Here is a 15,173-nt window from a genome sequence, read left to right on the forward strand (position 1 = left end):
AACTTGACCCATCAAACACGCTACGTTTCTGCTTTCTTATTTTCCCAAAAAACAGACGGTACATTTTCCATAATGACGTAATGATTAGATTAAGATATTAATTAGAATAATTAAGATACCAAACTAAAGGCCTTAAAAAAAATTTAAAAATCCTTTCTGACCATCGAATCCGGTACGTGTGGTGGGGAACCGGTTACCGGCCGGATATTCCTCCTCCCGAACTCGATGAGTCGTTGTCCATCGAGGGCATTTTAGTAAATGCAGCAGTTCCACGTGTTATAATTTAAAAATGATTTATACGATCAGCCAATAAAGAATGACATAAATTACTTGTAAATAAACAAATTTTTAAGAAGCCAGCGGACAGCCTTTTTTTCATTTTCCTTTTTCAACCCGCGTTTCGTGACTTTCGTCTCCGCCGGAGAGTGGTCGTGCCATGCCCGGCAGCACCACCCCCCATCATAAACAGCGGAAGACGACAGGAGAGAAAAGGGAAAAGCGGGCCTCGTAATACTCACAGTAGAAGGAGAGACTTTTGTTTTGTGGGGTGTGGCGTGGTTCTTCGTGAGCTCTCTACATGGGCAACTGTTACGCTTGTGTGAGAGTACTAAGCTCGGAAGATGACAAAACGTCAAAGAAGAAAAAACGAAGAAAGAAGGGACGGAAAGAACGAAGGCCCAATCCTTTCGCCGAAGACCCTATTCGGTCGCCGGCACCGATCCGGGTCCTGAAAGACGTTGTCCCACTAGGCCACCGCACCCGCATCGGTGACAAGTACGTACTGGGTCGCGAACTCGGCCGAGGCGAGTTTGGTATCACCTACCTCTGCACTGATAGAGAAACCAAGGAGGCATTGGCCTGCAAATCCATCTCCAAAAGAAAGCTAAGAACGGCAGTCGATATCGAAGATGTTCGCCGGGAGGTTGCCATCATGTCCAGCCTCCCTGACCATCCTAACGTCGTAAGGCTTAAAGCTACTTACGAAGACAACGAGGCTGTGCACCTGGTTATGGAGCTTTGTGAGGGTGGAGAGCTCTTCGATCGGATTGTGGCGCGGGGACACTACAGTGAGCGTGCAGCTGCTAACGTGGCCAGGACTGTTGCGGAAGTTGTAAAGATGTGCCATGAGAATGGAGTCATTCACAGGGACCTTAAGCCCGAGAATTTCCTGTTTGCAAACAAGCGAGAGAACGCTCCTCTTAAAGCAATTGATTTTGGGCTCTCTGTGTTCTTTAAACCTGGTCTGTTGTCAAATTTGCTGTTTAATTTGAGGGTTCTTTTTCATGGTTTTGGTTTCAAAATTTCAGTTGTTCAATAGCTTTGGTTGGTTTATTGAACAGGGGAGCGGTTCTCGGAAATTGTGGGAAGTCCGTATTATATGGCGCCTGAGGTGTTGAAGCGGAATTATGGACCGGAGGTTGATATCTGGAGTTCTGGGGTGATTTTGTATATTTTGTTATGTGGGGTTCCTCCGTTTTGGGCTGGTATGACGGTCTTGGATTTTGTCGAGAGTCGTAAAAATTTTAGATGAATTCGGTTGCTAGCTTGCAGGATTTCATGTTTTTTCTTCCTTATTTCCTTTTCTTAATTGTTTGTTTGCTGCAGAAACTGAACAAGGTGTCGCCAAGGAAATCCTGCGAGGTGTTATTGATTTCAAGAGGGATCCATGGCCTAGGGTTTCTGAAAGTGCGAAGAGTCTTGTCCGTCAGATGCTGGAGCCAGACCCGAAAAAGCGTTTGACTGCTCAACAGGTGCTCGGTAAGTCAATTTACGGAGTATGGTACGGACTCGGTATTCGAAGAATTCATGGATGTTGTCTTCGATAGATTATACTCTGTTTGAGACTGCCCGCCTATTGCATTCCTAAATCTGCAAATCACTTGCGTAAAACACAGACAGTAAATGGTGCATTTACATTTCCCTTGGTTTTGATCTATAGCTTACTTTTGGTGGGCCATCTTGAATGAGACCAGACCAACCAGAAACTGAGCGGAAGAATATATTATTTGTCTGGTCCCAGCAGATGTTTTGGAAATTAGATTTATGGAATGGAGAAAAGGCCATTTATCGAGCAGTTAGAGGCATCTAAACCATCCAGTTATGGACTTGCCCAGAATACGAGAGGATTGAGCAATAAGTTGGTCAGAGAGCTCAGGGGCTAGGAGCACAAAATTGGTTGCACCATTACATTTAATTATTTATTTAATGTACTTCAATTCAGTTTACCCATAAATAGTGGCTTTTGCGTTGGTAGTTTCATCTTATAGATGGTCACAAAAAATTCCTTTGATGTCTATGGTCAAACCATTTAAAATTATGCATTTATAGGTGAAGGGATGATGTTTCTAACTGCTCTCATTGTTTAAGGTGGTATTTGGTACCATTGCTGTTTCCTTGTAGTGTTGCCACCAATGGTGGTAAGAAATGCCTAAACAAACAAGAAATGCTATATAGTGTTTCTACATCTGCTTAGGTGGCAGCAACACTACCAAACATGATACATCACTGTTTTCTCAGAAAACGGTCTAGTGTTGTTGCATGGACGGTTACTAGCAACGTGCTGCATCAGGAAACATCGAATAGGATGTTTTCATATATAGGAAGCAGGTTTCACAATTTTCCAGGTGAGGTGTTTTCCCAATGTTTTCTCAAAAAATCCCCAATCAAACAATACTTTTGACTGCTAAGGTTGAAATGCTTTTCTGGTGCCAATGTGGCACCGTTTTTTGGGAAAATGGCAGTGGTGCCAAAGATAGTCAAGTACTTGGGCTTTTCTTGTGCCTCTCACTTTTAAAACAGTGAAGTGAATCTTGACTGAGTCGGTGCACAAATGCACATCAATAAACAATATTACACAATGTACATGAAGACAATAAAGGAGCATAATTATTATTATGGTGAGATGTTGAAAAACTCAATTGCTAGTTATGAATTATACTTCTTTTGAGATAAATTACCAAATTTTCTATTCCTTTTACCCTTTGGCAGAACATTCCTGGCTGCAAAATGCAAAGAAAGCACCCAATGTTCCGTTGGGAGATATTGTTAGGACAAGACTTAAGCAATTCTCTGTGATGAATAGATTCAAAAAGAAAGCCATGCGGGTTAGTGTGTAATATCAATGATTTAAATGGCATCTCAAGTTCTGATATTTATGTGTAGATGTGTAGTTAAATTAATACATGCAACTGATTTTGATGTCAATAAAAATACCATAGGTAATAGCAGAGCATTTATCTGTTGAAGAAGTGGAAATCATTAGAGATATGTTTAAACTAATGGACACTGACAACAACGGAAAAATAACATACGAGGAATTGAAGGCTGGGCTTCAGAAAGTTGGGTCTCAATTAGCTGAACCAGAGATGAAATTGCTGATGGAAGTGGTAAGTTCTTTCATATTATTGATCAAACTTGGGGTGTTAGATGCTTCATTTACTATGTCTTCTTCCTTGGTTTTTCTTTGCTTGATTATCATAGCATATTAGTGTGTAGTTTGGACTTTATGAGGTAAAGATGAAAATTGTGTTCTCTGTTTGGTTCTCCAGTGATGTTTCTCTTATATCCATCATCACTTTGCATTCCTCATATCATGTGGATGTTTCTGTTTTTTCCTTCATTTATTTATTTCCCAAATATCTATAATACAGTTATCCTAAAAATTTATTTGAGAACCAGCATCTGAAGAACTTCTTAATTTTTTGGGCAATATGATCAACAATGAGAATTTGCAAACTAATACATTGTTTGGTCAATGGAAGGTTGTAGCTGCCTTATAATTGTTAAAATCTTATGATTTTATGATATAATTCATGATTCAAATCATGAATCCCAAGGATTCCAATTCAAATCTTATGATTGAATCCTTTTTCTGAACAAATCTCACACTTATAGTTTAAATATTATGATTCAATTGGTGAATCTTGTGATCAATCTTACTGATAAAAAGTCTTGTGATTTGTCTGATTCATACTACTAGAATGAATTTGGTCAGATCCAAAATTTGTAGTTTGTCGTTTCTTTATGTTTTTAATTTTTCAAGGGGCCTTTGTTTCAAAATTCTTAATACAGTAAGTCATATTTGGGTTATTTAAAGGCTTTTTGAAGTCCTTTCAACTTTATTTTTCTTCATGTGTTTGTGAAAGAGCCGTTATGTTATGGTTTCTAGGCAAAATGTATATTGATCATATCATACTACACATATTCTATATGGAGTATAATTACTTGTATGGCAGTGTATTCAAAGTGCTAAAATCATTTTGTTATATTTAAGTTTTTAGTATTCATCATCATCTAAGCCTTTAGAAAACAGAGATAATCCTAGGATATACGTTTCATTTGATTCAACCTTCTCTATGATTTATACAGTTATGATTTTCAAATAATTGGTTATGTGAATAATAAATGAACAAATAGCTTCATGGTGTGAAAATATATAAAAAAAAAGCTAAAAGCTATAAATTCTAAATTTCACTATAATTTAGTTTATCATGGTACATTGGTACTGACATTTCCAAGCTACTGCTTTCTCTGACTTGTAAATTTCCATGATTCTGATGTAGATTTCAATGTCATCGACATTTGAATACAGAAATGAGTAACTTATGTATTACACCAGGGTGAATTTTGTGTCCTGATCAATAGGGATTTTGGGTTTTCCAGACTTAAGAATTGAAACTTTAGACAGGTAGTCCGGGGCTTAGATAGACTTTGGTTTATTCTTATATTTATTTGTTTTTGCTTGGCCCATCTGGTACCTTAGTTGGGGTTCTTTTCTTGCAAACAAACTTGGATGTCAGTGAACAGAATATACTTTCATTTTGCTCTTTCAGATTGGTATGGAGATCTTTTAGTTAGTCCAGTTGGAGGGCTGGAGAGGGAAACTTTACATCAAGGTATTTCATGGACCCCAAAATTTAGGAGAAACGCGAACAACTGGGAGATTGAATAACTTGCTCCAATGCTGCAAAAAAGTTCAAGAAAACAACCCCAATCAAGCGATTGCAGAATCTGAGTATGAGAAACTGATGATAAATTTACTGTCCAATCTTTCTATAAGAATACTAGCAGAAGGGTACATGCTTCGCACGTATAACTTTTGTTTTGTGCATGGATCATTAAAAAGGTTAAATACAGTACCATTTTACAAAAATTATCAGAGCTCTTTCTCTTGTAAATTTTGATTTTCCATTGTTTCCTAACCTGGATTCGGTTAAGTTCTGCTGATGGTAACATTGAAGGGTTGGAACTTGATCTTCGGAGAAGAAATTGCAAAGTTCCTCAGCACCAAAGAAGTTGTGTTCTTCCATATTCAATAACAGGTGCTGATACGCTTTTTGGGGACATGTTGAAGCAGTCCTCAAATGTAGAGTAGTTGAATTTTAGGGAAGATGAAGCCAGTAAAATCAGTAATTGAGTTGCTGAAAAATACCCAGATGAAGAAATATGTTGGGAGAGAGAGAGGGGGGGGGGGAGGGGCCAAGCTGCCAACTATTTTGGTGGGTGGATGCAGATCCATGATCCATGCATAACACCACTTTTGACAGAAAAACAGAGAGAAGGAAACAAGAGAGCGACAATGAAATTGAGATTGGAATTCATTTGGGTATTCTTGGGAATAGAAAATTTGATCATCGACCAAAAACGTCGAGCATGAAACTCTCTTTTTATATAGTAGATAGATTAGGACAGGTTGTGTGGATAGGTGGAGGAAACAGCAGATCATGTATCTCTATAGTGTGCTTGTTGTTCAGTGTTACAGACATATTTCCTTGAGGTGTTTGGGGTCTGTTGGTATTTTCCAGCATTGGTCAGGGAATTACTTAGTCGCTGGCAGATTTGAGTTTGCAAGAAAGAGAAACTAATATGGAGATTGGTTCCACATATGATAATATGGTTCATATGGGCTGAGAGAAATGCCCAAGTTTTGAGAACACGAGGAAAACACCAGAAGAGACTCAAGGATGAGCAGAAGTTTCCATCAAATCATGGTTATCGATACATGGGGAGTTCAAGGAAGGCTGATTCACAGAACTTTCAAATCATACAGTTTTGTATGATCCTACACTGCATAAAATGTTTTCGTATCTTCCTTCCCCTGATGTATGGTCTCTTGTACTATAGACAAGTTAAAGGCCATTACCCAATGTTGGTCCCAGCTATCTGGTGTCTTGTGAGGGGTAGACTGGATAAGGTGCTTTTTTTGCACAAAGTGGCTGCTCTCAGACTCAAGCCTACCTTCTCACACTCTCAGGTTATTTAGCACAGATGCCTTTCTGAATGATATACATTACGACTTACCATTTCAATAAAGAAATCTTTTCCTGATGTTTCTATGATACATTTTATGTTCCTACTTCCTTTATTGTAATGTTTAAGGTCTGGTACCTGCCTTGTGTAAACTAGATGCTTATTTTTTCTCATCTGTAATATCAATCAGCTCTTTTGATCTGGTTATTGATAAAAAATAAACAAGAAAAGAAGTGCTAATGGTGAAAGCTTGTAGTCTGTGAATTTGGCTAAAGTTTGAGTTCAGGAATGCCGGGCAGTGTAGCCTGTGATGTCTAATGTTGAGAAGATCATGTCCCACTGCCATATGGGTTCCATAATGGAAATCAACTGCTCAAAAATTAGTTTGAAACTGTGGTTTTACAATGTATATATATTTGAACCTGAAGGGGTTACAGTGTGACTGGCAGTTTCTCCAAATACAAATCGTCAATAAAATGGTGGAACTCCTGTACTCATGCTGAAGTTTGGTACAAGCTGTGTCTTAGGTGGTCCTATCTATTGACAGGTCTTGGTCCTCTAAATATGCAACATGTGGTGCTATGGAGTCCCATATTGCGTCCATACACCCTATAAATTGATCAAAAAAAAACCATACACCCTATCAAACTAAAGTGTTATGGGAATTAGATAGGTGAGACCTTTGGCATTTGGAGTAAACCCTTTGTTCCTTTGGGCTTTGGGTTATTAGATCTGTGAATGCTATGTCTCTTAACCTTGTAGGAAGGGGTACTTGAGAATTGCACTTCATTAGATATTTTGTTACCAAATTGAGGCCTTGAGGGTATCTTTTCTATGATTTTTAGAGGGATTAGATGTGTTAGTGGATGGGGTCATGATAAAATAATTTGTTTTAGAACTTTAGATCTTTGAAACTTAAGATTTTTTTAGGATGAGAGTTGTTGCCATTTCTTTTAAACTATCACATATTTGGAAAAGGTGTATTTTCTGCATATTATTGATTTGTCATATTATATTACATCATTTATGGAAAATTATTATATTAGGACCCTTCAACTATAATTGCCATCCATATCCATAATTTTATGAACTTTTAATTTTTTGGAAGAAATATTTCACTTCTGTGATGTTATCTTGGTAAGCCCCTAATGTTCAAATGAATTTGATGATGTCCAGTCGACAAAGTTGATTTACTTAATTGAATCTCAACATCTGTGCCATTAGGTCCATTCCCCCGCCCCCCGGGGAAATATATCAATCATATGGCTCTGATCTTGGACCAAATGTTGCATTGGTTAGATTGAGATGAATTCACCTCCTGTGAATCTTATGATCTCCCTAATACAGTGATGTTTTGATTCTTCTGAATTTTCTAATTCTCCTCTGGGGAAAAACCAATTTCACTATGTTGTTATGCATTTCAGATGTTATCATAATTTAATCATAGTTGAGATATAAAAGGTCATTACCCAATGTTTGGTCTCAGTCATCTGGGGCCGTGGGAGGGCAGACTGGATATGGTCTAACGTTGGCATTTTTTGCACATAGTTGATATATGATTTGGTTTAATATGGTTGTTAAACAACATAAAATAGCTCTGATACCATGTTAAACAACATAAAATAGCTTTGATACCATGTCAACTAACATAAAATAGAATAGCAAATCAAGGAGAAAATAAAAAGGAACAGAGAGAATACCAAGATCTAGCGTGCTTTGGCTTGGTAGCCTACATCCATGGGAGGAGAGGAAAAAGTCCACTATGAGAACAAGACTTACAACCCTCTCTCTCTCTCTCTCTTCCTCCAACCATAATCTCATACAACCATTAGCATAAATAAGCAACAAACTGGAATATATCAGAATTACACAGAAGATCGTTTTTCTCTCATAAATACATATAGGTCCCCATAATTTATCAATATTACAATATACCCAATTACAATATTTCGCTCAACAATGGTCATGAAGAAAGCAATATCCTGTATTAGGTTGGGAAAAATACTTAACTATTTGGCTTTGGTTCAGGAGTCAAAAATTGTACTACTGTTAGAAGTTTGTGATCCTGAAATTACTTACTGAAGGGGCTAATTTGGCTAGAGTTGGTAGACTCCACTTGTCTATAATATAGTTCTTTATGAATTTTGAAGTTAATCTTGTACCATTGGAGTATTAAGGTGATAACTTCTATCCAGGCCGACGTTGATGGGAATGGCACATTGGATTATGGAGAGTTTGTTGCAGTGACGATTCACTTACAAAGAATGGAGAATGATGAGCACTTCCGCAGAGCATTTTTGTTCTTTGATAGAGATGGAAGTGGGTATATTGAAATGGATGAATTACGGGAAGCCTTGACTGATGAATCTGGCCAAGTTGATGCTGAAGTGTTGAATGACATCATACATGAGGTTGACAGAGATAAGGTATGGCTTCTCTTGACTTGCATCATCTTCTTGATTACCCTCTCTTTTTTAATGCCCCCGATATTTTTATCTCATACTAAATACAAATCATTTTTTTTTTTGGCAATAGATACTAAATACAAATCATTGACTTGTTCTATTTTTGTATAAATAATTCAGGATGGAAGAATCAGTTATGAAGAGTTTGTTGCAATGATGAAAACTGGAACTGATTGGAGAAAGATGTCTCGACATTATTCAAGAGAGAGATTCAAGAGCTTGAGCCTCAACCTGATGAAGGATGGCTCCTTGAAAATGGACGATGAGTTGGATGGTCAAGGTGCTGTAGTTGGAGCCTGAGGGGATATGATATATTTCTTTTTTGTTCTGCTGAATATTCCATTGCCGCTATGCAAGATTCATCATTGATAAAACCATCACATGGAAATTAAGCCATGGGAAGTTCGAGGTTGGTGACTGAATATGGTTTTGTTGCTGGGCTTCGGCTGTTTTTTCTTGGCTGCAGGAAGCAGATAATGGGAGGTCCTCTTAGTACTGGCTTGAGTTGTCCGGTTTTGCAAGGGATTGAAGTGGTCTCTGTGACAGTTCTGTTGGAACTTGTATCAAATATCAAGTTTCCTTGTAAATTTGTCTGTAGTATTTATTTTTTCTTTTTTCTAACTTGTGCCAACATGAATGGGGTCTGTTTGGTGGCATTATGAGCATTGTGGAGTTCTCAATTTGTTTGGGTCTACCTTGTCAGATCAGAGTATATAAAGGTAAAGATGGCCCCGTGGTCCTAATTGCTGCCCGGCGCCCCGGCCATCCATTGCCAATTTTCCACTGCACGACTCCTTTGGGCCTTGCCATCCAAACAATTACCAAATTTGGAATGTCAGACAAAGATAACCCGATAATGCTACGAGGGACCCATTTAAGTAATACATAAATACGGCCCAAAGTGGTGCTGGTTAGCGGGTACTGGTCGTTATTACATATAACTTTTCTCAATAAATGGGCCTCATGTAGTCGATGTGTTTTCAGTTTTCATTCTTCACGAGTACAATCTGATTGCATGATTAGACAAATCTTAAAATTTTCACTGGTTATTGTAGTAATCACATTGTTAGAAAATTGCTGAAGGTCTGCATCCGATCCAAGGGCGTTGGGACCATCATTTGGTAATGGCCCTTAATTCTATAATTTGTCAGATTTGTTAATTCATATATCATTTAATAATGGATGTTAGAAAATAGTTATTTTCTTTGAAAGTGGTGGGCTTCTGGTGACCTCATTAGTCCAAACAGTCCAAACTTGATGGACGACCCAACGTGAATTTGGTTGGGCTTCCCAAACTGGGCTTAGATTGAAAAAGGAAAAAGGAAAAAAATTCAAACCTAGTCCATTGGCGTGCACTGTTTCATTTCATCCCAGCATTTGTTGACAAATACGGAGCCGAGGGCAACAATTTAATTTTTGATGTCTGAGGTCGGCAGGTTCAACCTGCTGAGACAAAGAAGACGTCAAAGGCCTTGGGAGTTATCCCAGCCTTCCAGGGGTGAAGACTTTGACAGTTAAGTTAGTCGAGAGTTGTGAGGGGACAAACCAAGCAAGTGAAGAAACTTAGAGCTTAAGTCTGTGTTTTTACTTCAATGTGGGAGCCCCTTTTATAACCAGAGTTGAGGAACAGTTGGGAGTGGTTGATAGTAGTTGATGATGGATGGTCAGGATGCATCCGGCCGACACCATGTGTCAAGATCTGTAGGTCGGCCAGATATTCGTACACCACTTGCCTCCCACTCTCGAGACCGTAGTGGCCGAGGTCGGCTGGCAAGTTGTGTGAAAACCTCAACTTCGGCCGAAGAGAGTATGGTGGATTCGCGTGGAGGCGTCGGCCTTGGTTGTGGAGCTCTGCTTAGTGACTGTGCGACTACTGCACCTCCGTTCATCCCTTGTGTCAGTAAAGGATCATTCTAGGCCGAGGGTGTGTGACCGCGGCCCGTACGGGTGTAAGCTATTTGCGCGCATTGCTCATGCTCCCATACGAGTACTAATGTCACCCGTCATAAGTCCGTACACAAGATGAGCACTAGGATCGACTGATTGAGGCAATCTACGAGATGGTACGAGGGGTCCGGTTCTACATGTCCTCGAGCCAGGGTTGACAGGCAAACCGGCCCCATCTCTTGGCATAGTTTCATCTCCCGAGGTTGGTGCCACGTGGAGCCTATTGGTTCAGACTGCTAGGTTGGCTGGTCAGCGGCCGTTAGATCAATTGAATATGGGTCATGCATTTTCCTTTAAATAAGGAGGCTGGTTGAGACTTCACCATTTGCTCGTAAACCTTTAGTCTTGGAGGACACCTCAACTTTCCACAACCAGTTCCTTAAACTCCCTTTTCATGAACAACTTTAGGTAAAGAATTGTCCTCGACATGTCAGCCTCGGATTCTAGTCTCGAAGCTTACAACCTTCTTGGCTAGAGTACTCCCAACAGCACTCCTAGTGGCGATGGAAGCGACAAGAGTGACTCTGAGAGCTCCTCTCGGACATCTAATGTCAACGTGTTGAGGGAGAGGATCGTGTCTCGCGGGGCCGAGCGTGACCGACAGAGTGCGGACTCTGCTAATGAGAGTACTAGTTCCATGCGGACAAGGGATGATGCCATAGTAAATGTTCTTGTGCTTCCTGAAGTGGTAGATGTGGAGGAGGCCGCGGGACTTACGGTCGAGGAGCAGGTCGAGGCCAAACGCTGAGGCGTGACGCTGGGGCATTATCCCCGCTCTGACCTAGATAGCATTCTCGACAAGGAGAAAATTAGGGGTTAGGCCGAGAAGTACTACATTTCAGAAGACTATAGGGTTAGAGTCCTCTGTGTTGGTGGTCGGCCATAGCTTGCTCTTGAAGGGGAGGTGTGCATTCACGAGCATTACCTTCACTTTGAGTTGTGTTTTTCCCTGCACCTCTTAGTCCCCGAGATTCTGAACCACTACAATCTCACTCTTAACCAACTCGCTGCCAATACCGTTAGGACGATAGTGGTTGTGTTGGTGGTGGCCCATATTTGAGATGTGTTGTGACTCTGAACATATTTCAGAGTTTGTCCACATTAAGGAAGCATCCCGACAGGGAAGGCTTGTGATATTTCCAAGGCCGACAAGGAAAGGTGGTGGACACCCCGTCGTTTGTCCATAATTGGAAGAAGAAATTCTTCTTTGTTAGTTGCCCCCAAGGTTGGCCTTTTCGATTCGGTTGGGGGGACCCAAATACGCTAGCCGAGAGGATCACGCCACGCAGCAGCGATGAGGAGAAGGTTGTAATGAATTGGCTTTGGCTCGGCGGGACGATTCATGCCAGACCCTTGGTGAAGGAGGAGGCATCGGTGATGGCCGGCCTTAATCCTACCCTCCTTGGTACGGACACTCCTGTCGTTTGCTTGTTGCGACATTACTTGAATTTCATTGTCGCTTTTCTAAGTTGTTTGTTTCTCTTGTTGGAAAAAATGGACAACAACTGAAAGGCAAAGTTGTTGGAGTCCGCGGCGTCCAAGAGAGCCGTCCAAAAAGGAGTTTTCGAGAATGCGCCTCGACATCAGAAGGTGGAGAAGGCCGCCAAACAACGAGTCGAGGCCGAGGCAGCCCATAAGAAGCCAATGGTGCAGAAGCACCCTATAGAAGTGGCCCAAGACCCTCGGGCAAAGAAACTTTAGTTGCGCAAGTAGCGTTGATCCAAGGGGGCCTCGGGCGGGTCTCACCAGGGGCACCTCAATCCTTCAACCCCCGGGAGGACAAGCTGCTCATCAATTGTCACATCTTTCGGCCGCAGTAGAGCGTGCAAGAGGGGGACTCCCTGTCGGTGGCTGGTGTCAGCCGACAACTAGCGGTCGGCATGGTCCTTCCCAGTGACTATCAGTCCTGGACACAACACACTGTGGATTCGGTCCAAGGCACGCTTTGGGACAAAGGCTGTCGAGGTATGCACGTACCTCTCTGAGTCCGTTATGTCACCGAGCTCTTTTTGGCGGAATGTGACTGACGAGTTTTCCTTTTCTATGCATATGGTCTCCTACTCGGTCGGCCTCTATGACAAGATGGAGGTGCTGATTAAGCAGCTTTGACAGGCGCAAGAGGAGATCGAGCGCCTAGAGCAGTAATTGGTCAAGGCCGAGGGGTGGGTCTGTGACGAGCACGAACATTGCAAGAAGGTCGAGGCCGAGGTGGCTGCCAAAAGGGAGCTCGTGAAGGAGCTGAAGTCTTCCCTAGTGTTGATGGAGCGGCAGTTGGAGGAGACGGTCATGAAGGCGGTTGAAAAGTACAAGGCCTTGAAGGAGCACGAGGTGGACATAACCTCCTTTGCTTCCTAGGCTTACCTAAAGGGCTTCGAGGATTGCAAGGCCTAAGTGTCAAAGATTCTTTCAAGCTTCAACGTTGGCCAACTGGACCCATTCCATTATGAAGCTCAACAATTAGTGGATATACTGGGGACAAACAAGAACCTAACCGTTGACACCACTGCCAAGGCCGCTGCTCAAACAAGAGGGGGCCAATAAAGAGTTTTCTTGAGTTAATGGAACTTGAGTTTCTTGTCAAAAGATACTCTTCTTCTCTTTCTTCTTTTATGCAAGGGGTCGATGCCTCCCCCCGAAGAGGCTTTTTTGTAAAGAAACTTGCAATTCTTTAATAAAGTATCTTTTTTTTTGTGAAAGTGATATTTACTTAGTCTTTCGTGAAGATGTTCCGTCTTAGAGTCTTTTAGGTCAAGTCCGATATCACAAATCGCTCGATAGCAGTTGCCGAGGTCTCAAAACTTTTTACCTTAGTGAATAAATTCTCTTTGCTTAGTGCGTCATTCTGTGGGGGTTTTGTGGCCGAGGTTGCAAGCAATTTCCCTAGTGGAGAAGTGCTATTTACTTAGTGTGTCGTTCATCGTGTTTTTTATTAAGTAATTGGCCAACGTCGACTCTTTGGCCTTCACAAAGACCCACTTCTTTAAGGGTCTTTGAGGCCGAGGTCGGGGTTGTGGGCCATTTATCATAGTTGTTGAGGTTTCGAAAGCTCTTGCCTTAGTCAAAGAAGGTCAAAATGCACATTGCTACTGAGGAGGCCGAAGCTAACAAATGCCTCCAAGATCTGGAAGCAGGGCCTAGTGACAAGAAGAGGAAGGAAAGGGATGGCCGCGACGACGGCCCCACCAACAAGGGCGGTGAGAAGAGGCTACCATCCCCTTCCTTCGACAAGCACACACCACTAAACTCCTCCCAAATGCACATATTAATGCAAGTAGGGAAGGAGGAATTCATGAAGTGGCCAGCCAAGTTGAAAAGGAACCCAAGAAGGGGGAACCCCAAGAAGTACTGCAAGTACCACCACGACACCGGCCATGACACCAAGGATTGTTACAAGCTCAAGAAAGAGATCGAGTCCCTCATCTACCGAGACACTTAAAAGATTATGTTGAAGGCAACGCCCCAGTGTTGTCCTCGTAGCAGTCATAACCCATGCCCCACACTCATTGCCCCTTGGCCGTAGTTATTGAAGTCATAGCCGGGGGATCGGCCTCAGGGGAAGCACCCACCTCGTCTCGAAAGACATATGCCTGGTAATATAACATTTAGGGCCCAGCATCGAAGAGGCCAAGGTAGGAGGACCTCATTCCTTCTCAAATAACGACCTACAAGGGGTTTTTGTGCCCCACGACGATGCGGTTGCCGCGTTGGTGGTGTCTTTGGCAAGGTGATCAATCCTTGGTGGCATTGACGAGGTGATCAATCCTTGGTAAGGGAAAGTTGTCTTTGGAACAAGCCTTGTTGAGATCTCTCTTATAAAGCCAATACCAAGTAGCTTGTCCACTTCTTCTTTGATGGCTTTCTAGCGCTTCGATGCAAAGTTTCTCTTCTTTGCTGAACCGGCCTACAACTCGAGTCTACGCTCAACTTGTGAGTAAGGATCGAGGGGTTAATTCCTGGCATATCAGTGATGGACCAAGCAAACATGTCGGTATTGGATTTAAGGAAGCTTAGCAGTTCACAAAGTGTGTCTTGAGGGAGGCAAGACCCAACTCGTACTGTTTTCTCAAGCTCATCCTCATCTAAGGGAACCGAGATGTGGTCCTCAGTCGGTTGGTCTCGGCTGAACGGTTCGTCCCTGAGGTCAAGCCCCTCTAGTGGTAGGGCTTCCTTGTCCTTGACTTTTAGTGCTACAACGTAGCATTGTCTGGCAGTTTGCTAGTTTCCCCTAATTACCCCTACACCATGCTCTATGGGGAACTTCATGGTGAGGTGGTAAGACGAGATGACCGTCTTGAGTGTGTGAAGGGTTGACCTCCCTACGATGGTGTTGTAAGGTGAGCCTTATCTTCATGACCAAGAACTCAGTCATCCGAGTGACGTGCCAAGGTTTGGTCCCTATAGTGACCGATAGGGTTATCTTTCCTTCAGGTCTGATAGCTGCTTTAGAAAACCCGACGAGAGGTACGTCAATGGGGTGTAGTCGGTCTGGTGTCAGCTACATCTTCTTAAACA

General features: G+C 41.9%; 1 protein-coding gene across 1 annotated transcript; it reads left to right on the forward strand.

The window, feature by feature from the left end:
* The first annotated feature begins 308 nt into the window (after window positions 1-308).
* LOC104608048 (calcium-dependent protein kinase 10) lies at window positions 309-9,394 on the forward strand. The gene is made up of 7 exons (XM_010273906.3): window positions 309-1,241; window positions 1,341-1,484; window positions 1,606-1,758; window positions 2,989-3,104; window positions 3,219-3,386; window positions 8,445-8,675; window positions 8,835-9,394. The coding sequence occupies exons 1-7, from the start codon at window positions 578-580 to the stop codon at window positions 9,012-9,014; spliced, it is 1,656 nt and encodes a 551-aa protein (XP_010272208.2). The 5' UTR covers window positions 309-577; the 3' UTR covers window positions 9,015-9,394.
* The last annotated feature ends 5,779 nt before the right edge of the window (window positions 9,395-15,173 follow it).

The sequence above is a fragment of the Nelumbo nucifera genome, chromosome 4 (genome assembly GCF_055504915.1).
Source record: "Nelumbo nucifera cultivar China Antique chromosome 4, China Antique-T2T, whole genome shotgun sequence".
Taxonomy (NCBI): domain Eukaryota; kingdom Viridiplantae; phylum Streptophyta; class Magnoliopsida; order Proteales; family Nelumbonaceae; genus Nelumbo; species Nelumbo nucifera.

Coding starts and splice junctions, on each gene's coding strand:
- LOC104608048 (XM_010273906.3), top strand. CDS start 578: ATGGGCAACTGTTACGCTTGTGTGAGAGTACTAAGCTCGGAAGATGAC. Junction 1,485..1,605: donor GGTTCCTCCGTTTTGGGCTG/GTATGACGGTCT, acceptor TGTTTGCTGCAG/AAACTGAACAAGGTGTCGCC. Junction 8,676..8,834: donor ATGAGGTTGACAGAGATAAG/GTATGGCTTCTC, acceptor TAAATAATTCAG/GATGGAAGAATCAGTTATGA.